Source organism: Coenobita brevimanus, chromosome 44 (assembly GCF_032717465.1).
Source record: "Coenobita brevimanus isolate Jiangsu-jjx chromosome 44, ASM3271746v2, whole genome shotgun sequence".
Lineage (NCBI taxonomy): Eukaryota > Metazoa > Arthropoda > Malacostraca > Decapoda > Coenobitidae > Coenobita > Coenobita brevimanus.
Window position 1 is genome coordinate 8,024,432 of NC_136997.1, and position 22,964 is coordinate 8,047,395.

At 45.5% G+C, this 22,964-nt stretch overlaps 1 protein-coding gene across 1 annotated transcript in view; it reads left to right on the forward strand.

Moving 5' to 3' along the window:
- Positions 1 to 21,052, forward strand: part of LOC145397960 (glutamate receptor ionotropic, delta-2-like) — a 167,430-nt gene extending 146,378 nt beyond the window's left edge. The window contains exons 6-7 of the mRNA XM_080270936.1: positions 8,433 to 8,537; positions 20,912 to 21,052. Of these exons, the coding sequence (XP_080127062.1) occupies positions 8,433 to 8,537; positions 20,912 to 21,052 (246 nt within the window). The remainder of the gene's footprint in view (positions 1 to 8,432; positions 8,538 to 20,911) is intronic.
- Positions 21,053 to 22,964: the final 1,912 nt, after the last annotated feature.

A 22,964-nucleotide genomic window follows, 5' to 3' on the forward strand; every position in this document is an offset into this window, starting at 1 on the left:
TATGGAGATCCTGCATCACCACCCTCAGGTCGAAGAGGCAACCCGCTGCCAGACAGCGCGGACCCGGGAGGAGACTCGACAGGTCATTGTCACCCTGCGGGGTCCTCTGATCCCTGCGATCGACCTGGGGAACTGGGGAACATATCACCTTCGCCCTTTCACCCCGGAGCCACTCCGTTGCTACCGCTGCCAGCGCTACGGGCACCACCGTGCCAACTGCAACCGCCCCGTCATCTGCGGCATGTGCAGTGCCGCCCACGACACGGACGAGTGCCTGCAGCGGTACAAGGCAAACCAGCCGATTGCGGCCAAGTGTCCCAACTGCGCAGGACGACATCACGCCTGGCACCCCAGCTGCCCCGCGAGGGTACAAAGAGTGAACCAGGGTCGGGAGAGGCAGGTTGCTTTTGTGAAGGAAAATCAGGCCACCAGCGCCACTCCAGCTCCCCCTGGCACCTTCATCTGGGGACAACAGCGCCGCCCTTCCAGTCAGCGTCCACCACCTCTCAGCGACCAGGAGTTCCCTCCATTGCCCTCGGCTCTTACTGTGGTCCAGACCACAGCAGAGGTTCACCGCCAACAGCCGCCTGTCTCGCCACCACTTCCCACGGTCGCGCCAAGTCAGCCACTGACGCTTCCGCTACCAGTACCTGGCTCCACACCCAGCCCACCCACTGCTGCTGCTCCACCAGTCCTTGCGTTCACGGTGGAGGATCTGCGGGACCTGGGTTCCCAAATTGCAGTGGCCGTTGCCCAAGCAGTGTCCCTCAAACTGGGGATCACCCTCAAGGCGGCCTCCATCGCCTCCGCAGCCGATCGCATCATCGATCGCGCAATTGCCAGGAAGCAGCATGGTCCCGACACCCATCCTGCCCCTCGACGTCCGGCTCGCTCAACAGGGGGACCACGGACTCCCCCCCGCAAGCCGGCTCGCTCTTTCAAGCGAGCCAAGCCCAGGAAGGCCGCTGCTCTGTCTTCCACCCCTCAGCAGAGTCGGCCTCGCCCCCTTCCAGAGCAACAACCAATGCACGTCGTGGCACCCTCGACAGCCATGGCCTCACCTCCGTTGCTGGAGGACGTCCGTCTCTATCTGTCTCCAGATGGCGGGACGGCTCCCCCCTTCGACTCCTTCAGTGGAACTGTGTAGGAGCACGGAGCAAGCTCCCGCTCTTGCAGGAGGCGGCTGCGAGGGACCGCCCCCATATCATATTACTGCAGGAGACCCTGCTCCCAGACAGTTCCACATTTCGTCTCACGGGTTACACCACCCATCTCCTCCCGTACGTTCGTGGCGTCACACGGGGATGTGCCGTTCTGGTTCAGGACCACATTGAGTGCACAGACTGTGAACCTCCTCCTTTCTGTGGACCTGATGTGGAGGTTCTGGGCGTGGTTCTCCACCTGGCTACGTCGTCCCTGACGGTATACAACGTGTACCGAAGTCACAGGGGCTCCCTGGAGATGGGAGATTTGTTCTCCCAGGCTGCCAGGGGCACTGTGTATGTCGGGGGCGACTTTAACGCCCACCACGCCTTGCTTTCATCGCCTCTCCCGTCCAATGATGCAGGGCGGCACATCTCTTTGGTACTGGAGGAGATGGATGGTGTATCTCTCTTAAATGATACAAAGGTCGCTACTCATGTGGCTGGGGGCCGTCTCGACCTATCCTTTGTGTCGTCCCCTCTGGCTGGATCTGCGACATGGTCACTTCACCCCCACCTCACTAGTGTTCATTTCACAGTTGCAGTTACACTACCAATGCCTCCACTCCCACCTCCCCCTCTCCGTCCACCGAGGTGGGATCTCCGCAGGGCTGACTGGCCGGCTTTTGGCCGTGTGTTAGCTGTGGCCTTTGAGGCATCTCCTCCTGCCCCGGACCTCAAGAGTCGAGCAGATCAGGTAGCCCGTGCTTTTTCCCAGGCTGCCTCTCTCACTATTCCTCTGCAGCGACGATCCACGCGGTGCTATCGGGACGGCTGGATTTACTGCGACAGGGTCAGGGAGCTGAATCACAGGCTCAATGCAGCACGCAGGCAGTACCGGCGGCGCCGTACATCCCCTCACCGTCGGTGCTTGGCTGCTGTCACACGCCATGTGACGTTGGAGAAGCGTCGCCTTAAGGAGGAGGCGTGGATTAGATGGTGTCGAACCTTGGATTCTCACTCCACTCTCCGTGAGATGTGGAGGAGGATCAGTCCATCTCTGATCCACGTCCACCTCGACCACCGTCACACCCTGACCCTGCTGCTGAAGCCAGCCGTCTTGCTCAGCATTTCGCGGATCGTTCTGCTTCCCACAATCTTCCGCAACTCGTCCGAGCCCTACAGGAGCAGTTGTCGGCTTCTCGTGTCGCTGCTGTACAGGCTGCTTGTGCCAGACCTGACCCCGCTGATCCTCCCATCACCAGCAGGGAGCTTCATAAAGCGCTGCGACACAGAACCGACACTGCACCTGGCCTCAATGGGCTCGTCTACTCGCTCTTGTCTCATGCTGGAGATTGTGGTAGTGAGAGACTGCTTGGTCTGTTCAATCTCTCGTGGTCTGAGGGCCGTTTGCCGAGGTTGTGGAAGACAGCTATCATCCACCCGATTCCAAAGCCTCGCGATCCCGACGCCATGCGCCCTATCTCGCTCCTTAGCTGTGTGGCTAAGACAGCAGAAAGGGTTGTGCGTGCCCGCCTTGCCTGGCGTCTGGGACCGTTGCACCCGAGGACTTTTGCATACCATCCTGGCAGGAGTGCTTCTCACTGCCTTGCTTCCTTCCTCGGGGAGCTTCGAGGTGGACGGGGGATGGCAGTCTTCCTCGACCTCGAAAAAGCCTTTGAGCTGGCAAGCCCTCTAGCCATCCAGGCAGCCCTTGCGGCCCGGGGAGTTGGGGGTAGACTTCTCTCATGGGTGGGGGATTTCTTTTTGCACAGGTCGGCAGGGGTCAGATTTCAAGGGGAGCTCTCACCGTTTTACCACCATCTTAACGGCACGCCCCAAGGGAGTGTTCTCAGCCCCTTGCTTTTCAATGTCCTTGTTGAAGGGCTATTAACTGTGGATTATGGTCCCGGCGTGACTCTGCTGGTGTATGATGACGATTTGGCACTGGTCTTTTCGAGGGGGGACTGTTTCACCCAGGCACCTGCTGCTCTTTCTCGGCTACACGCCAAGTGTAATGAACTCGGGCTGAAGGTCAACCTCGGGAAGACCAAGTGCCTACCTTTCGGTCTCCGCCCTCCAGACCGTCCTCTCTTGCTTGATGGCTGCAGCATTGAGCTGGTCACGCTCCACCGCTACCTGGGCGTCTATTTTGATGCTGGCCTCACTTTCGCCAAGCACGTCAGGTACCTGCGGGAGCGGGCTGCCACCCGAACTTTTGCTCTGCGTTATCTGTCTCGTCGCAGTCTAGAGGCATCCTATAACGTGTTATGCACCTTTTTTTTCCACACTATCCGCTCTCTTGTGGACTATAGTGCCATATGTCTCACCAGCCTTGCCCCACATGTCTCTCAGTCCTTGGAGGTCCTTCAAAATGAGGCACTCCGCACCATGCTACATGCGCCACGCTGGACAAGGTTGGTTAACCTACGTCTGGAGAGTGGTTTTCCTTCACTGGCTCATAGAATTGCATTGCGTGCAACAGCTGAAACACTCCGGCTTGTGCATCGCCATCCGCACCTGCCGGTCTCGGCTTTACTGCGGCATTTAGCAGGCCGACCCCCTGACCCGCTTACTCGCCGTGACTGGGCTCGTGCCACTACAGCCCTACTACAGGATTTGGGCGTGGCTTCGGAGGTGTGCAGTGATCCTGAGGTAGACTGTCCAGGTTACTTGCCTCCTCCCCCCTGGTCGCCCCCCCCTTTCACTGTTGTCTATCCCTCAGTGCCCAAGCCTCGCCACTCCATTCCAGCAGTTCTTCGGCAGGTCAGTCTTTGTAGCATCTCTACTGTCAACTCAACAGCTTCGGCAGTCTATTATACGGACGGCTCAGTCTCATCCGATGGCTCAGCGGGGGCGGCTTTTGCTTTGACTTTTCCTTTTGGACCATACACTGAATCCTGGCGCATCTCCACGGGGGTCTCAGCCTTCCAGGCGGAGCTGGTGGCTCTTCTCGGTGCCTTGCGTCATGCTTACCGGCATCAGCATCAGCGAGTCGTTCTGCACACTGACTCACTCTCTGCCCTTCAGTGTCTGGAGTCTCTCGCGCTTACATCTCACCGTTTCCTACTAACGGCTATATATACTGTTGCGTCTTTCATTCAGCAGCGTGGTGGCTCAGTGATTTTTCACTGGGTCCCTGGACATGTTGGCGTTTGGGGGAATGAACTGGCAGATACAACTGCACGTGCGGCTAGCACCCACTCCTGCTGTCACATTTCCGCTTCGCCCCTGTGCCACCTGTGTCCTCTCAGAGGTGTATGCCACTATCTACAGGCGTACCAGGGATGAGCATGAACTCTGTATTGCCGAGGGATCACGCTCGGCTGCCTGGTATCGGCGGCCACATCTTATTCACCTCTTCCGATACCAACTGGATTACCCAACTTTATTCTAGTTAGGATTAGGCGTCTCCGCTTAGGTTTCCTGTGCTACCGCCAGGTTGCCGGCTTGGAGCCTGACCCGTGCCCCCATTGCTATGCATGGTCCGCCGATCCTTTATCCCATTACTTACTAGACTGTCCGGCCACAGCGCTGCTTCTTGCAGGTCCTGGCGGAGGCTTCCCTCGTACTGGGGATGATATCTTTGATGCAGCTAGGGTTGTTGGCAATGCATCTTTTCAGAGAATTTTGCGCACTGTGCGGGACTACCCTCCTCCTCGGTAATTCTCTCAGGCATTGATCCTGTTTTTTTTTTTTTTTTTTTTTTTTTAAAGGCTTTTCTCTGACGGGCTCTTAGTTTGCCCGTGCCCCACCAAGTGTGGGTAAATATCAAACAACAACAACAACAAAGACTAAATGGTGGATGCTGATTCCTAACCTATGGTCAAAATGTTGCCAGCACGTCAGGATTTTAAGTTATACATAGTATCCAATTATACTAGGTGACCCAGTACTGACCCAACATAGCTGGATTAATATCTTAATATGCAAAGGTTTCAAATGTGTTTTAGGGCTGCCAATATAATAATGTAATAATATATAAGATAATAATATATAATATGTAATACATTAATAATAATATATAATATATAACACGTTTCTTACACGATGTAGTCCAGCTCTCGGGTGTCTGCCTTTTCCTCTCCATCCTTCTTACCTTCCATCCTCATCTGCCTTTCTTTCCTTCATTCTTTCCTCGTCCTTCTGCCTACGGGTGACTTTAGACTCCCTCTTTTGTCTTTCTTTCCTTCATTCTTTCCTCGTCCTTCTGCCTACGGGTGACTTTAGACTCCCTCTTTTGTCTTTCTTTCCTTCATTCTTTCCTCTTCCTTCTGCCTGCGGATGACTTTAGACTCCCTCTTTTGTCTTTCTTTCCTTCATTCTTTCCTTTTCCTTCTGCTTATGGGTGACTCTACACTGAGTGACAAGCCGAATGGTTTCCTGTACACCAGGAAATCATTTACTACGCTGGGTGGTAACCATATAACCAAATTATAATGCCTGGTGGTTGATTGGGTAAATACGGCGCACCAGTTGGATTGAGCCGGTGAAGGTTTATATCCAAGGGCTGGTTGGGGTTTATTGCTCACGTAATGCCACTCATGGATGAGTGAGGCTGGTCACTCTCATCTTAAATGAAGGGACCAAATTGCCTAGCCCCGGGCTTCTTCGCTTCCCATGGGGCAAAGTAAGATTGGATGATGAATGAATGAAAATACGTTTCTTGTTCAATAAAGCCTAAGAACTGGTACACAGTGGTAACATAAAGCCTTCTGTTCCTGCAACCCATGCTGTTGGTATGAAGGAGACATGTGAGTCGAAGGAAATCCTTTTGAAACTGGTTAATTACTCAGCTCACGAGTGGAATATTTGCGGGAATCCCAAAGTGGTTTTCCTACTGACTGGTCTGCAGCTGTATTACACAAAACACATGTGTTGTTATTCTGCCTGTGGGACAGCCATGATGGCGAAAATCGTTTTGTTGTGAAAGACTGACCTGTAAGACATGCACACACAGTTGGCAGGTACAATGTGCATCATAAGCCATTGGTAGACCCCAGACAATCTTTCTTCCACCAGTTCACGTTAAACTGGGACTTATGAAAAACTTTGTAAAGGCAGTGGATTATAATGGTAATGGTTTCCAATACCTTAGAGAGAAGTTTGGCATAGGGAAAACTGATGCTAAGCTCAAACCAGGCATATTCATTTGCCCTCAGATTCGGGAGTTGATGTGTGATAGTGAGTTTAACACTAAATTCAACCCGCTTGAGGCTGCAGCATGGGAAGCATTTGTATTGGCTCTGCAGAACTTTCTTGGGAACCACAGAACTGAACATTATGTTGAATTAGTGAACAACATGCAGTATGTCTCAGAAAATGAGTTGTAAAATGTCTCTTAAAATTCACTTCTTGCATTCCCATCTTGATTTCTTTCCACCTAATCTGGGCGAGATAAGTGATGGGCATGGAGAAAGGTTCCATCACGATATTTCCGTGATGGACATGAGATGTTAAGGGCGCTTCAACCCAAATATGATGAGTGATTATAGCTGGTTTCTACAGTGGGAGACCATCATCTCCCACAGTCGTAAGAGTAAATGTCTCATACACTTTCGAACGCTATTGACCAGTGCTTAAGTTGAATATATTGAGGGTACACGTTCTATTACGTAATAAGAGCTTTTTCTTATTCAGATTCTTATTTTTAAAAAACGTTTTCTTTAATGGAATGTTGCACATTATACACTGGTTTTCAGTCATGAGTATCAAAACACAGTATAATGTAATAAAATATTTACTAACTACTCAAGTTTGCATTCCAATGTGACGGTGTACAATATATATAATATGGCATGAGTAACATTATGTATATAACATTTGAATGTGCATAACTTGAAAACATGGCGTGATGGCTAAATCCTAACTTCAGATTCGAATTGAGGGGCCAAAATTCAGTCAAGAAGAGAACAACTTCCTTTAGTAGCAGACGAAAAGTAATTTTTTGTTTTCCAGTGTATTATCTGCTCACTTTATGTACTGCTGCGTACTTCTTCCGTCACATTAAAAACTCATCTCTGTGTCTGCCTTTCTCTTTATCTATTTCTTTCATCCTTCTTCTCACTTCTACCCCCTCTTGTTTAAACTTCAGATGGATCTATAGTGAGTGACAAGCCTCATTGTTTCCTGTGACCCAGAAAAAAATTCACATGCTGTTTGGTAGCCATATACTCAAAGAACAAAGTGAAATGGAACATACAATGGTGTCCCTATTAACTCAATGAACAAAGAGATGCGGCGTCCATTCAGGAAGCAAAGCTGTCAACTACATGGAGATATTGGTTCACTGCCCTTCAGAGGCAGTTATTTGCATGTGGTAGATGCGTCTGCTCGGCCTTACAGACTGGGGATGATCAACAACAACAACAGCAACAGGATAAATTCAAGAACTTTTCGTTACATCAGTTCCTCTCTTCTTGCAGACTCGCATCATCCTTTTTCTCTCTCTTCGCTGCACTATTGCAATTTTATTTCTTGGCTGTCGATATTCAGTGACCACTGCTTTTCTGAATTGTCCCCCTGCAACCTTTCTCCATAACGGCAGGCGCGTATCATTGCCCACCTGGCAATGCAGTCTCATCTATTTTCTGTCAAACTTTTTAATGTAATAATTAACCGTTACCCTCTGTCGTTCATGTATACTTTAGTTCAGCTTTGCTACTGTCTGCCTTAGTGTCTATTTCCCTTTATCTATGACACGGTCTTTTAAACATAATTTGTCAAGGCATCTGTAAAGGAAAGGAATATTAATTTGGCCCTCTTCTTTCCATTTCTTTTCTTGGAAGATGTAATATTATTTTGCGGGCCTTTAAGCTTCAGCACTTTCTTCCTTACGTGATAAAACTACAAACAAAAACGGACTCAGGGCACATCCTTGACGAAGTTCCACGTTCTCCTAAAACCATTAGGTAAAAACAAAAATGATAATTAGTAACGGAAGTTGTCTTTAGCACTCTCTGAATTTCCGTAACTAAACTTCCTTGCTGTTTTGTATCAGTTCTTGTTTTTCGAGCCCAAACAAACCCTCTCACACACATTGGCTTTTGCTTTTTATTAGATTCACAAATCCAGAGTATAATTTCTATTCTCTTCCAAATTCCTTTACTGTGATTCTCTCTCTCTCTCTCTCTCTCTCTCTCTCTCTCTCTCTCTCTCTCTCTCTCTCTCTCATCGTATTATGTATGCTGTGCCTTAGTGGCATTTCCGGTTGCAAGATACACAATCTGAGAATGAGTCAAGCTATGTGGGTGTTAAGCCAGTGAAAGATGGTATATAATTGTGTTTCAGGTTCGTGGCGACGGGGTGCTGAACCTGGGGCATCTACAGGGCGCCTTCATCGTGCTGGCGTTGGGCCTGTTTGCTGCGTCTCTCACCCTGATGCTGGAACGACTCGTATAACCTAGAGTTGCCTAACTCTAGTGCTCCAACCACCCTGCCTCTCGCTAGCCCTCATTCCACCATGCCTCCCACCCGAGCCTTCCAACCACCCTGTCTCACAACAACCTTCCCTCCAAACTCCCTCACCCGAATTCTTCCTTCCCTCTGCCTCACCCCAGACCTCCCTCCACCTTGCCACACCCTAACCTTTCATTCCTCTGTCTTGCATCTCTGTTTCGCCTCTTTACTCTGCCATATCCTTTAATAAAGACCTGTAGATTATACAATGTTCTTTTGACTTCATTTTATATATATATATATATATATATATATATATATATATATATATATATGATGAGATGGAGGGATGGGGTGGAGAGGTATATGAGAGAGGGGTGTGTGAGTTGGGAGCAGGACAGTGAAATGGCGGGGGACAGGGCGACTTGGAGGCGATTTGTTGTGGCCACCCCAAACGGGATTGAGGCGTCTGGCAATACATAGATAGATATATACTGTTATGGGGGTGTATATTACGGTGCACTCTTAGCCCTTAATCAGCCACCAAAAGGGATAAGGTAAATCTATCTGCAGTATAGCCCGACGTCCTCATCCCGCAAAGAGTGGCCTCAGACAAAACGCCTCCAAGTCGCTCTGTCACCCACCATTTGACTACCCTCCCCCCAACTCACTCCCCCCTCCCTCATATACCTCTCAACTCCATCCCTCCACCTCATCCTCGGTCTACCCCTCCCTCTCCCTCCCTCCACCTCACCTGCATACACCCTCTTAGTCAGTCTTTCATTCTCCATTCTCTTCACATGTCCAAACCACCTCAGTGTATTTCTCCTAATCTTCTCAACCACATCCACATCCACCCCACAACGTTCCTTCACACTCTTCATTCGTCAACCTGTCCCTCCATGTCACTCCACATGCTCCTCTTAAGTAATTCATTTCCATTGCTCTCACTCTTGACTTGTTCCCCTCTTGCAAGGTCCACGCCTCGCTTCCATACGTCAGGGTAGGGATCACAATACTATCATGCAGTGACTTCTTAACTTCCCTACTCACCTCCCTATTTCTCATCACTTCTTTCAGTGAACCAACAACCTTCCTTCCCTGCTGTACCCTTTCACGCACTTCATCCCACAAAGTTCCATCCTTACTCATCACACTACCCATGTACTTGAATGCACTCACATTCTCCATATCCTCACCATCCAACCTCACTGTACATTCTGTGACTTCATTCCTCTCAAACACCATAACTTTACTTTTGTTTACATAACTTTCAGATTCCTCTTCCTACACACTGTCCCAAATTCATTCACCAAACCTTGCAACTCTCATTCATCTTTCAGCAATACTGTATCATCAGCAAACAGCAACACCGGAATCTTCCAATCTCACCCTCATTCACTAGAGCCACGCCCACATCCACTGCGCTACCTTGCACCTCCTTTACAACCCCATCCATGTATATATTACACAGCCATGGCGACATCACACAACCCTGTTTCAGTCCCACACTGAGATCAAAGAACTCACTCAGCTCACCATCCACTCGCACTGTAGTCCTAGCTCCTTCGTACATGCTCTTCACAGCACTCAACAATGTCTCCTCCACTCCATATATTCTTAATACCTTCCACTACCTTGCCTACCTATTCTATCATAAGCTTTATCCAAGTCCATGAAGGCAGCATTCACTTTGTTTCCCTTCTCTAGATACTTCTCCACTAAACATCTTAGAACAAATATCTGATCTACACACCTTTTTCCCTTCCTAAATCCCCCTTGTTCTTCTCCAACTAGCTCCTCTGTCACATGCCTAACACTATCAATGAGTATTCTACCATATATTTTACCAGTCACACTAAGAAGGCAAATACCACTATGGTTACCACATACTTCTCTCTCCCCTTTTCCTTTGTACAGAGGAACAATTATACCTGATTTCCAGTCCTCTGGAACACTTCCTTCTTCCCAAGCCAATCTACATAACTTCCATATCCACTCCACTACAATCTCACCCCCATACCTCAGCATTTCACACACACTCAGTCAATTCGTGGGGCCTTTCCCATCTTGATCTTCTTCATTGCTTCCACTACTTCTGCCCTACTGATCTTTTCCTCCCTCCTCTCATCTCCTTCTCCCAGCCATTCCCCAACCACTTATACTCGCACTGCTCTCACTCTCTACATTCAACAAATCCTCAAAGTGCTCCTTCCATCTCCTCAATTTCTCTCTCTTCTCCACCAACAATCTATTATTCCTATCATTCACTCCCCTACTATTTCCCCTTTCACACTGCCTTACTTTCTTTACCTCCTTCCAAACCCTTTCCTTACTCTCCCTCCATTTCACACTCAGATTCCTTCCAAACTCTTCATCCACGTTCTTCTTACTCTCCCTCACCAGTCTCTTCACCTCCCTTCTCCTGCTCACATATACCTCTCTCTTCTCTCTCTCATCTTCTCCCCTACCTCTACTCGCTTGCCATTTACTATATGCTTTCTTCTTTTGTTCCTCAGCTCGTTTCACCTCATCATTCCACCATGCTGTCCCTTGCACACCCCTGCAACTCCTCCCCACTCCACAAACCACCTCACACGCTGCGCCTATCTCTTCCGTGAATATCTTGCATACGTCTTCCACCCCTTCCATCTGCTCTAACTTATACCTTCAAAATCTTTCTTCCACTATGCTCTTATTCTCTGCCATTTTCTCACTATCTTGGAACTACTCCACTCTTCTCACAGGAGCTGTTTCCTCCTTTCTTCCCCTTCGTCTCTTCAACCATTTTCTTTGCAGCTTTACCTTGGCCATCACTAAGTGATGGTCTGAGACTCCACTTCCCCACCCTCTCCACACTCTTGCATCCAACACTTATCTTCTTATTCGGTCATCCACACACACGTAGTCTTACAAGAAAACTAACTTAACTTCAAGGTACACTATAATATACACAACCAAAGAAAAAACGAAGGTTCGTTTTACAAGAGGAGGTTTCATATAGGGCTCAGAATACGAATACAAAACATGTTTTTTCTTACCTAACCAGAATACGCTCAGTGGAGGCTAAGTACTCATAAAGCTCGAGGAAAGTGGAGACTTCGAAGGTTAAATCCAGATATAATTCACACACTGATGTAAATGGAGGTGTGAACCAAAACTAGAAAATGGTATACGAAGTGTGTTTTCTAATCAATGTCACGTATTGAGTAGCGTTGGGAAAAAGTGCAACGCAATGTGACAAAAGTATGACGTGACAGTAAATGAGACAAAAATGTGTACAGGGATGTGTGTACAAAATGAGACAAAAATGTGTCTCTTTACAATTTCCTTGAACTTATGAAAGTAGACTTACTCCACCTCTCTCAGCTAATTAACCACTAGGCTGTCTTATGGAATATCTACGGCCACTCGCCAAGTACAGAGGCACCTGCTACGAAGGGGAGCCAATGGCGAAGTTACATAAATTACACAAGACCACTGACGTGCCAGTAAGAAGGCAAAGCAAACGTTAGTTAAGCGTCTGTTAGTAAATACTCTCTACTTTGCTCCTCCCACATTATGTCACACCCACAGTTCAAGGACAAGAGGGATTTTCTGCATAATTTGTAAGAAAAACATCTGGTGTGTTATCAGTCGAGAAGGCAAAGTTGACCGCTGAGTAAATACAGCTGAGGTCTAGGGTTACCTTTTACAGGCAGCAAAACTGATAAGAGAAAATATTTAATGTTCTTAATGGCTCGCTTCTCTCTCCTTTCATTATCATCTTATCTTCTATTTCACCCATTCACATTCGCTACTGGGGTAACTATGCCAGTGATACCTCCCTTCCTGAGAGGATACTGAACAATCTAAGGTCTGGACAGGTAATCTGCTAAAACATTACTAATACCTTTTACATGTCTTACATCAAGGGAGTATTCTTGCATAAATAGGGCCCAGCGGGTCAATCTAAGATTTTTGTCCTTTAATCGGGACAAAAATTTCAGAGGGTGGTGATCAGTGTACAACTCTACAACATCACCTGACCCTGGACCAACATACACAGATTAGTGTTGAAGGGCAAGTATGAGTGCAAGGAGTTCTTTTTCAATATCTGAATATTTTATCTGGGCCTTATTGAATTTTTTACTAAAATAGCACACAGGGATCTCAAAGCCTTGATCATTATCCTGAAGCAAAACTGCGCCAGCCCCTAGGCCACTGGCATCAACAGCTAATTTAAAGGGTTTATCAAAATTTGGAGCTTGAAGCACTGGGTGACTTGACAGGATGGCTCTGACTTTAGCATAGGCATCTTCACATTCTGGCTTCCACTCATACTTGACTCCTTTTCTTAACAAATCAGTGAGGGGAGCTACAAGATCAGAGAAGTTCAAGACAAAAGGTCTGTAGTACCCTACCATACCCAAGAATCTTTGCAACTCTCTCTTATTTTTGGGTTGGGAGGAATTGACAATGGCCTGAACCTTAACATCAGGTGGACTCACTTGGCCTAAACCGACCACATAACCTAGGTACTGCACTCGAGCCCTCACAAATTCACATTTAGTTAAATTAAGCACTAAATTAGCAGAGGACAGTCTGTGCAGGAAGGCATCTAGTTGGATCAAGTGTTGTTCCCAGGTGTCACTAAAAATAACATCATCAATATAAGTAACTCAATCATCCAAGTCCTTGGTGAGATCATTCATCAGCCTTTGGAAGGTGGCTGGAGCATTCTTCATACCTCAGGGCATGACCTTACATTTATAAGTATTGCCACCGACCACAAAACAGGAAATTTCTTGGGCCCTTTCTGTAAGTGGGACTTGCCAATATCCCTTCATCAAATCAAATTTTTTGATAAACTTAGCACTGCCTATCACGTCGACACAATCATCTGCTCTAAGAAGTGGGCATCAGTCTTGGTAAGGGAGTTGACTTAATGATAATCAATACAAAAGCAATGTGACCCATTGGGTTTTGGAATCACTATGACTGGGGAGCATCATTCACTTTGACAGGACTCGATTAACCCCTGCTGCAACATGTAGCTCAGTTCCTCTTGAATGACGGTATGCTTCTGAGGACTGGCCCAGTTGAGGGACTGCTTTACAGGGCTGGCATCTCCAACGTCCATGCCGTGCTGTGCTACTTTCGTCCATCCTGGGGTGTCCCGGAAGACATCAGGGAACTTCCTGAGAAGGGCAACAAGCTCAGCACACTGCTCTGCAGTCAAATGGGAGAGTTTATCAGTCAGTGGCTGAATCGGTAAAGTGGCAGCTTGCAGTCCCAGTGGACCCAGGTTCGAATCCCGACTGGGGCAGGGAACAGTTTAAGGATTTGAATTTCATAAAAGCAGACTTTCCTGATCTACCAGAACACCCGCCGACATGTCGTAAAAGTACCCCCGCTAATACCAGTACACCAGTTCTGTATGAGACAGCCCTGCATGTATTCAATATGGACGGTGGGTGTTAGCGCCGTAGTGGTGACATGTGGAGGTGTAGGAGGACTACTGGGCCTTGGGATAGGCAACTGCCCCCGAGAAATAGGCCCTGAAGCCTTTGCCCAGAGTCGGACACATAAAAAAAAAAAAAAAAAAAAAAAAAAAAAAAAAGCTTCCTGGTTTTTCTCCAACTGGTCGTCTGGTCCAAAGTCAAAGGCAGCCCTCATCCTCCGCCAGCTTGACAGCCGACACCACACATGCAGCACTAGGGGGTCTGCAAACTCGACAGCTGACACCATGCATGCAGCACTAGGGGGGTCCGCAAACTCGACAGCCAACACCACGTATGCTGCACTGTGGGGGTCTGCAAACTCGACAGCCGACACCATGCATGCAGCACTAGGGGGGTCCATGTCTCGCCTGTGGTACTCCTTCAACATTTTTACATGGCACAATCTTCGTTCCTTCCTTCGGTCTTGGGTTAAAATGACATAATTTACTTCACCTATCCTGTTTTCCACTACTTAAGGGCCTGCAAAACTTACCTGCGGAGGCTGACCATGAATGGGAAGCAAGACAAGAACTTGATCACCTGGGTGAAATACTCTGTGCATAACTTTCTTAAGAGTGGTCATACCACCTCTTCATCTTCTCCTGAGAGGAAACCAAGTGTGCCCTGGCTACTTCCATACTATAGGCCAGTCTTTCTTTAAATTCTGACACACAGTCTAGCAAGTTTATTTGGTCATATTCTTGACCCAATGTTCTTTGAGGAGTTTAAGAGGACCTCTTACTTCATGGCCAAAGAGTAACTGCAATGGGGAGTAGCCCAAGGACTCGCTCAGTGCCTTTCTGGTTTCAAAAAGTAGGAAAGGCAAACAGTTGTCCCATTCCTTTTCATCAACACATAGTTTTCAGAGCATACTCTTCAAAGTTTGGTGATACCTCTCTAATGCACCCTGACTCTCAGGATGATATGCTGAGGAAGTGATCTGTGAGATTCCTAACTCCTTAAGGGTTTGTCTGAACAGTTTGGAATTAAAATTACTACCTTGGTCCGACTGAACTTCCCTAGGGAGACCAAAACGGGTAAAGAAGGTCAGTATCTCCTTTACAACCAATTTAGCTGAATTATTTTCTCAAGGGAATGGCTTCAGGATATCTACTGGCCATGTCTAATATTGTGAGGATGTACTGGTGGCCTGAGGAGGTTGTAGGCAAAGGGTCAACAGTGTCCACAAGGACTCTGAATGGGGCCTCAGACACAGGTAGAGGAATCAAAGAAGCTGCAGGGATGGGCTTATTGCTCTTACCGACTAGCTGACAGGTGTGACATGACCTACAGAACCGGGAGACATCTCGACGGATTCCAGGCCAGTAAAAATGCTGCCAGATGTGAAAGTGAGTCTTCCTCACCCCTAAGTGACCTGCTTTAGCCGTCACAGCTCTAGTTACAGCACATGCAGGAAACAATTTAGCATCCAACTCTTTAGTCCTATCCTCACTTAGGGGAGTTTTTGACACGCAGGGAACAGCACTCACCTGCCCTCCTGCCAAGTCATTACCCAAAGGAAAGTGACCCCTTGTACAGGAAGCTGGTCAACAACACCTACACGCACTGAACCAGTAACTAACTCCGACTGGAGCGCCACCTCAACTAGAGGAACAGATACAAACTCAGCTATACCCTGCAACAAGACACATTCATTAGGGTCAGCTACATCAACAATCCCCTTCAACATTAGTGGCTGTCAAGCTCCTGTGCTGCTAAGTATAGTGACTTCCTTACCACCTTTTCCATCAACTTAGATATAAAATTAGCAAATAAATGACCTGGGGAGGAGTCACTTTGAGTACTATATACTTGGGGGAGGACACTCTGATGGAGTCTTATTACCACTCACCTGAACCTGACAGCTGCACTGCTCCAGTCTTAGTAGTGTCTAACAATGGCTCTACAGGAGTCTGTCTATCCACCACTGACAGTTCCACTCTGGCCTTAACAACAATATGCACCTGCTGGGGTTGTGTCTGACTATCGCTAACAATATCTGTGGGTGGCTGCTCTCTGTTGGTGTCAAAAGATCCCCAAGAGTTTACCTAAGAAACAGGTTTTACAGAGGAACTTTTCCCTCGTTTTTTCCAGCACCAATCCTCCAAGTGCCCCGTTTTCTGGCAATACTTGCAAAACCTGACACTTTTTCTTGACCCTCTGGCAACATTGTCCTCACTTACTTTCGTAGAACTAACATGCTCTGGGGTTGTAATGTTCACACTAGTGTCACTTGACAATAACTTGCCGTTACCAGAAGAAGGGTTCACAAAAACTGGTTGGTTCACTCTTCTGCCCCTAACAAATAACTGACGCTTACGTTCATGCTTATGAATTATATTATAGTCATCTGCTACAACAGCAGCCTCAGCTAGGGTATCTAAATCTTTTCCCACTAGGTATGTAGCCACAGCCCTCTCTGTCTTACCAGTGAAGTTCTCGAATATCATTAATTCTTTAAGTTTACAGAAATCATCAACTTTCTTTGAATGCAACCATTGATCAAATAAGTCTGTGAGTACTCTAGCATATTCCATATGAGTCTGATCTTTCTGTTTAGAGGTGATTCTAAATTTAAGCCTATATGTCTCTGGCACGAGTTCATATGCTTTGAGAATGGCATCTTTTAGACAATCATAGTTAGCACTTTTATCAACACATAAAGAAATATAAGCCTCTTGAGCCTTTCCTTTCAAAACACTCTGCAGCAGTACTGTCCAAGAGTCTTTAGGCTACGAGAGACGACCTGCCTCCTTTCCAAATATAAGGAAATACTTAGTGACATCTTGCTCATTAAAGGGAGGTACTAGCTTAATGTTCCTAGCAACATCAAAAATTTCCCTGGCAGATGAACTACTAGCGCTAGGTAAACTATCAGGGTGCTTCAGTCTGAATTCGTGATCCATTACCTTTTTTCTCATTTGAGCCTGTAATTCTATTTCCCTCATTTTGGCTTGCACTTCAAATTCTTTCAGCTTAATTCTTGCTAACTCAAGTTGCACTTTGCCACCAGTATCATCAGCAGAAAAATAACTAGGGCCAGGTATCTCCGATGCCAAAGGCTCAGGGTTAACACCTTGTGCAGTATCAAATGGCTCAAAACTAGCCATGGAGGACTCACTTTGCTCAAACTTGATGTCCAGTATTAAATCAATGAACTTAGTCTTAGTGACTGAGGCAGGAAATCTCAGCCATAAGGCTTGGACAAGCAATATGAGCTCGTGTTTTGTGAGTGTTTTCACTCTCGTTGGGGAAGGCTTAGAATCCAAAAATGCTTTCACATCACTATCATTTAATAGGGCCATGATTATTGACTACAGTTAAGTAGGTAAGAGTAAGCACTGTGTATGTGGCCAAGGTTGCCAATATTATGTCACAGAGCTATCCTGGCAGGGTCACCAAATTGTTATGGGGATGTATACTACGGTACACTCTTAGCCCTTAATCAATCATCAAAAAGGATATGGTAAAGTTTGCAAGAAAACTAACTTGACTTTACTGTACACTATAACATACACAACCAAAGAAGAAACCAGGGTTCGTTTTACAAAAGGGAGGATTCATATAGGCCTCAGACTACAAATATAAAACAAGTTATTTCTTACCTAACCAGAATATACTCAGTGGAGGCTAAGTACTCACAAAGCTCGAGGAAACGTGGAGACTTCGAAGGTTAAATGCAGATATAATTCACACACTAGTGCAAATGGAGGTGTGAACCAAAACTGGGAAATGGTGCACGAACAGTATATTTTGTAATCAAAGTCACATATTGAGTATTGTTGTGGAAAAGTGCAACACAATGTGACAAAAGTGTAACGTGAGAGTAAATGACACAAAACTGTGTACAGGGATGTGTGTACAAAATGGGACAAAAATGTGTCTCTTCACATTTTCCTTGAACTTACAAAAGCAGACTTACTCCACCTCTCTCAGCTAATTAACCACTAGGCTGTCTTATGGAATATCTACGGACACTCACCAAGTACAGAGGCACCTGCTACGAAGGGGAGTCAATGGCGAAGTTACACAAATTACACAAGACCACTGACGTGCCAGTAAGAAGGCAAAGCAAACGTTAGTTAAGCGTCTGTTAGTAAATACTCTCTACTTTGCTCCTCCCACATTATGTCACACCCACAGTTCAAGGACAAGAGGGATTTTCTGCATAATTTGTAAGAAAAACATCTGGTGTGTTATCAGTCGAGAAGGCAAAGTTGACCGCTGAGTAAATACAGCTGAGGTCTAGGGTTACCTTTTACAGGCAGCAAAACTTATAAGAGAAAAGATTTAATGCTCTTAACGGCTCGGTTCTCTCTCCTTTCATTATCATCTTATATTCTACTTCACCCATTCACATTTGCTACTGTGATAACTACACCAGTGACGATATAATATATATATATATATATATATATATATATATATATATATATATATATATATATATATATATATATATATATATATATTGTTAGCCATTACAAGTCCACTGCTGAACACAAGCCTACCCCAATCTTCTCTCTCTCTCTCTCTCTCTATCTCTCTCTCTATGGAGCCTCTGTGGTATAGTGGTAAAGTGTGCGTTTTCGTACACTGAAGAATAAGGGTACACGCCCCACCAGGGTAACAAACTTTGTGAGCATTCTTCATGCCATGTACTGCATTGGCGGACACAAGGGGTGCTGTGGTTGAACCAGTGTCGCATACTGTAAAGTATGTTTGCACCCAGTTGGTTTGCGCGGGCCAATTACACTTGGTTCACAGACTACACACACATCGAAAGCCACTCCAACACAACAATTACACTTACAAGCACTTCTCACCCTACATACAGTCTCTACTAGACACCATAAGCGACTTGATGGAGATACATTGGCTGTATCGTTCCCACTTCTGTCGAGATAGACCGGTCCTGCAGTGGACTATCAAATGGCTGATGAGATGATATATAATATATATATATATATAAATAGAAATTTGCAGGGAAATTGTAGCAGAGATCGACTCAGTCAAGGAATTCGCGGAGAAGATCAAGGAGGCCTTTTCTCAACAGTGGACTTGTAATGGCCGATTTTATATATATATATATATATATATATATATATATATATATATATATATATATATATATAGTCGGCCATTACAAGTCCACTGTTGAAAAAAGGTCTCCTTGATCTTCTCCGCGAATTCCTTGACTGAGTCGATCTCTGCTACAATTTCCCTGCAAATTTCTATCCTCACCTTCTGTCTGGCCTTTTTCTGCTACACTTACAACCTCTTCGAGTCGTCAGTCACCCTCTTGTTCCATCGGTCATCCCTAATTCTTGCTACATGGCCCGTCCACCCCCATTTCTGTTCTTTTATAACTTCTATAATGTCTTTGACTTTAGTTTGCTCTCTCACCCAAGGAGATCTTGCCCTGTCTCTTAAAGATATTCCCAACATTGACCTTTCCATTTATCTCTGAGAACGGATTAGTTTATTTTCCATTGATTTTGTTTGTTTCTAGGTCCAACAACCGTACATCATAGTTGGATTTATACATTCTTTATATACTTTTCCTTTCACACATATTAGCAAGATACATAGTGTCTCTATGTTTACCAACAGCTTTCCATCCAATTGTAATGCATCTTTTTATTTCGCTATCATGGTCTTTCATTTGTTTTAATATTTGCCCCAAGTAATTGTACTCGTTGACTTCTTCCAGAATTTCTTCTCTGATTCTGATGATGCTGTTTGGTATATGCTGATTAAACATTAGTTTTACTTCGGTCATCTTTGGCACTACTTTGTGACATTCTCTCTTCAGATTTATATTAATATCAGTGACGTGAAGGGCAGGGGCCCAGTTTAAAAAAAAAAAAAAAAAAGGGCACTACCCTAACATTTTTAAAATGATATCCGCAGTGCCATATAGGCATATATATATATATATATATATATATATATATATATATATATATATATATATATATATATATATATATATATATATATACGTGTGTGTGTGTGTGTGTGTGTGTGTGTGTGTGTGTATTTTAGTATTTAGTATTGGAAAAGATCGCAGGGGAGCAATTAAGTCCGAATGGGAGTCGTCTGAATCTGTATAGCGCAACCCTGTCACTGAATGCAATGACTGTGACCATACGAAATACCTTCTCCTTCTTAGTCGCATTTAGTGAGAGATAAGTAGATTGAATTTTCAGAACTGACCTTGACCAAATATGGGTGACTGCTATGACTGACCCTAGGCTGAGGATAAATGATAGGGTTAGTGCCTGGGTCTTCTCTTACAGGAATGGGCATAAACTTAGACTGATATGGATCTACTTTCATGGTGGTAAGTAGATTGATTTGCGAGAAGTGTTGTGATGGATTGGAAGGTTCGACTGGGTCAATCTTCACTCTTTCAACTATGTTCCTTTGTCGGTGGATATGATTCACAACACAAGGGGTGCCTGCCCATACCCGTGACTCTCCCTACTCCATCCCACATGAGAGGAGCTTGACCTAGTACATCGCAACCTAGGAGAAGATCAGTATTTATATCAGAATTTGGCAATACTGGGAACCATTGTTTATGGATTTTCTTGTCTCCAACTCCGATTTCTGCCCGCAGCATTCTTAAAATTCTTAAAGGGGCGCCTGTGACTCCATGCAAACAAGGTGGGTTTCACCGTCTATTTACTTCTCCCCCAATTCGCTTGACAGCTAATTCCTTAATTAGAGTGTAACTACTCCCGGTATCAACTATAGCTTCTACTACCTTTCCATTAATCACTACACTGATGGTGAGGGATGTATGACCACCGGTTAGTCATAACTTCTGGTGTGGATTTTGTGATTCTTTCAATTTAGAGTCATTTTGTTCTGGAGGTTTAGAGTTATGTCCAGGACACCCACGGTCTCCATGACGACATCCGGGTCTGCGGCAGTCAAAACAATGTCTGGGAGGAGGTTTCTGCCAACACTCTTGGAGACTATGTGATGAAACTAAACATTGGGCACAATAATTGCCATTAGATGTTCTGGAGTTGCTAGGCTGCCCTTTATTCACTTGCACTAGGCTAGATTTGAGCTCGCAGACCTGGCATTTTAATTCTTCCACTCCAATTCTCGAGTTTCCTTCCCTTGACATTATTCTCAGCAGGTACCACATTGATACGAGGGGTCTGACTCAGTTGCAGCAACTGACGTTCATGTTCAACTCTATCTCGGAACTTCTTCAATGGGTACTCATCATCTAGGAATCCCTCGAGTTTTTCTCGTGATGGGAAAGGTAAGCCATACCACAGCTTCTGTTTGATAGCTTTGTCATTAGGGGACTTTTCGTTCGGGAATTTATGTTCTATCACCGCATGCTTGCAGATGAAACGGTGTGTGAAAGCCTGGGGTGACTCTATAGAATCACAACACATTGATTCTAATTCCTGCCAAGCCTGATCAATACCAACTTCAACGGCAAACTCTGTACGAAGAAATTCCTTAAGTGCTGGTCATGAAACTACTCGATGTTTTGTCTGGTTATTATGAATGATAATGGCAAGTTCAGGGCTCACTCTACCCTTCGCAATCTGCATGTGCATCACATCATCAGAATCACATTACTCAACTAATTCAAAAAACATTTCCAGATGTGCTGCTGCATCGATACCCTATAACTGATGGAGTTCTAGAACTGGAATACCGCGAGACTTTGTGAGGCTCACCTTTGCTCTCATTGTTGGATGGGGGTTAGAAGATGGATGATAGGAAGGATTCATGGAGGATAGTTGAGTTTCTGACCCATCTAATTCATTCACTACCAAAGATCTTGATGAAGGTTTCTCCTCCTCCTCTTCATTTTTAACCCCTCTGTGGCCGCTGGCATCGAATGATGTTTAACCGATAAATGGCCGCCGGCGTTGTTTGAGCGCAGCCTGTAAAAAAGTGCAAAAAATTTTGGGAAGTGAATGAACGTTCTGAACGTCTTCACACTGACCTACACTATACTCCCATACACCCCATCAAGCAGTTCAGAGCCTGCTGCTGTGATGAGTGGATTTTCGATTATTTTGCTCCTGGCCATGCCTAAACAAGCACAACTACACCCATTATCTCGACCCAGGCAGAACATATCTTTGTCCTCTCTTGCAAAACACACACAACCACCTGTTTACGATTATGAAGTAATACAGGCACATACAAAAAAGACATGATAATAAGAGAAAAATGCATTTTTGTCTTGGTATCTTTACCTATTTGCTCAGGTTTGCTGTAATGGTTTGGATCATTTGATGCAGTGCATATTGTACAAAACTGAAAACTTTCGGGAAGTGAACGAAAATATGCGACATGAGACTGACCTTGACTTCACCCTTTCATGTATCATCTGTCAGTTCACCACCTGCTGTCGTGACGAATGGATGTACGATTTTTTCGCTCGTGGCCATCCCTAAACACATAGTTTCACCCATTATCTCGCCCCAGACAGAAAATACGATCTTTTTCCTCCCTTGCAAAACACACATAACCACCCTGTTTACGAGACAGCAATATATATTGCGAAAATAACATTGTAAAATGATAAAGATGAACGTAAAATGATAAAGATGAACATGATATGACGGAAAAAATCCGTTTTCCCTCGTCTGTAAACGTATTTACTTCTCCTTTGTATCTGTATTCGTAATAATTAGACTTATTCTTAGTTCTGAAACTGCATTACTATTCAATTTTTAGCCATGCTCGTGGTGTGGGAGCTGGAAGTTGCGACTCAACTTCCGTATTGCTAATCGGATCTGACCCTCCACTTTATTCTCCGGTGGCAGAGTCTAGCCTTGGAGGACGTGCAGTTTTCTCATTTAGGACTTAAAATTCAACTCTTTCGCTCCCTTTTCCAAGCATGGGCACAACGATAACGTAAAAAATAACTCGAAACTACCATAAAAAAAAT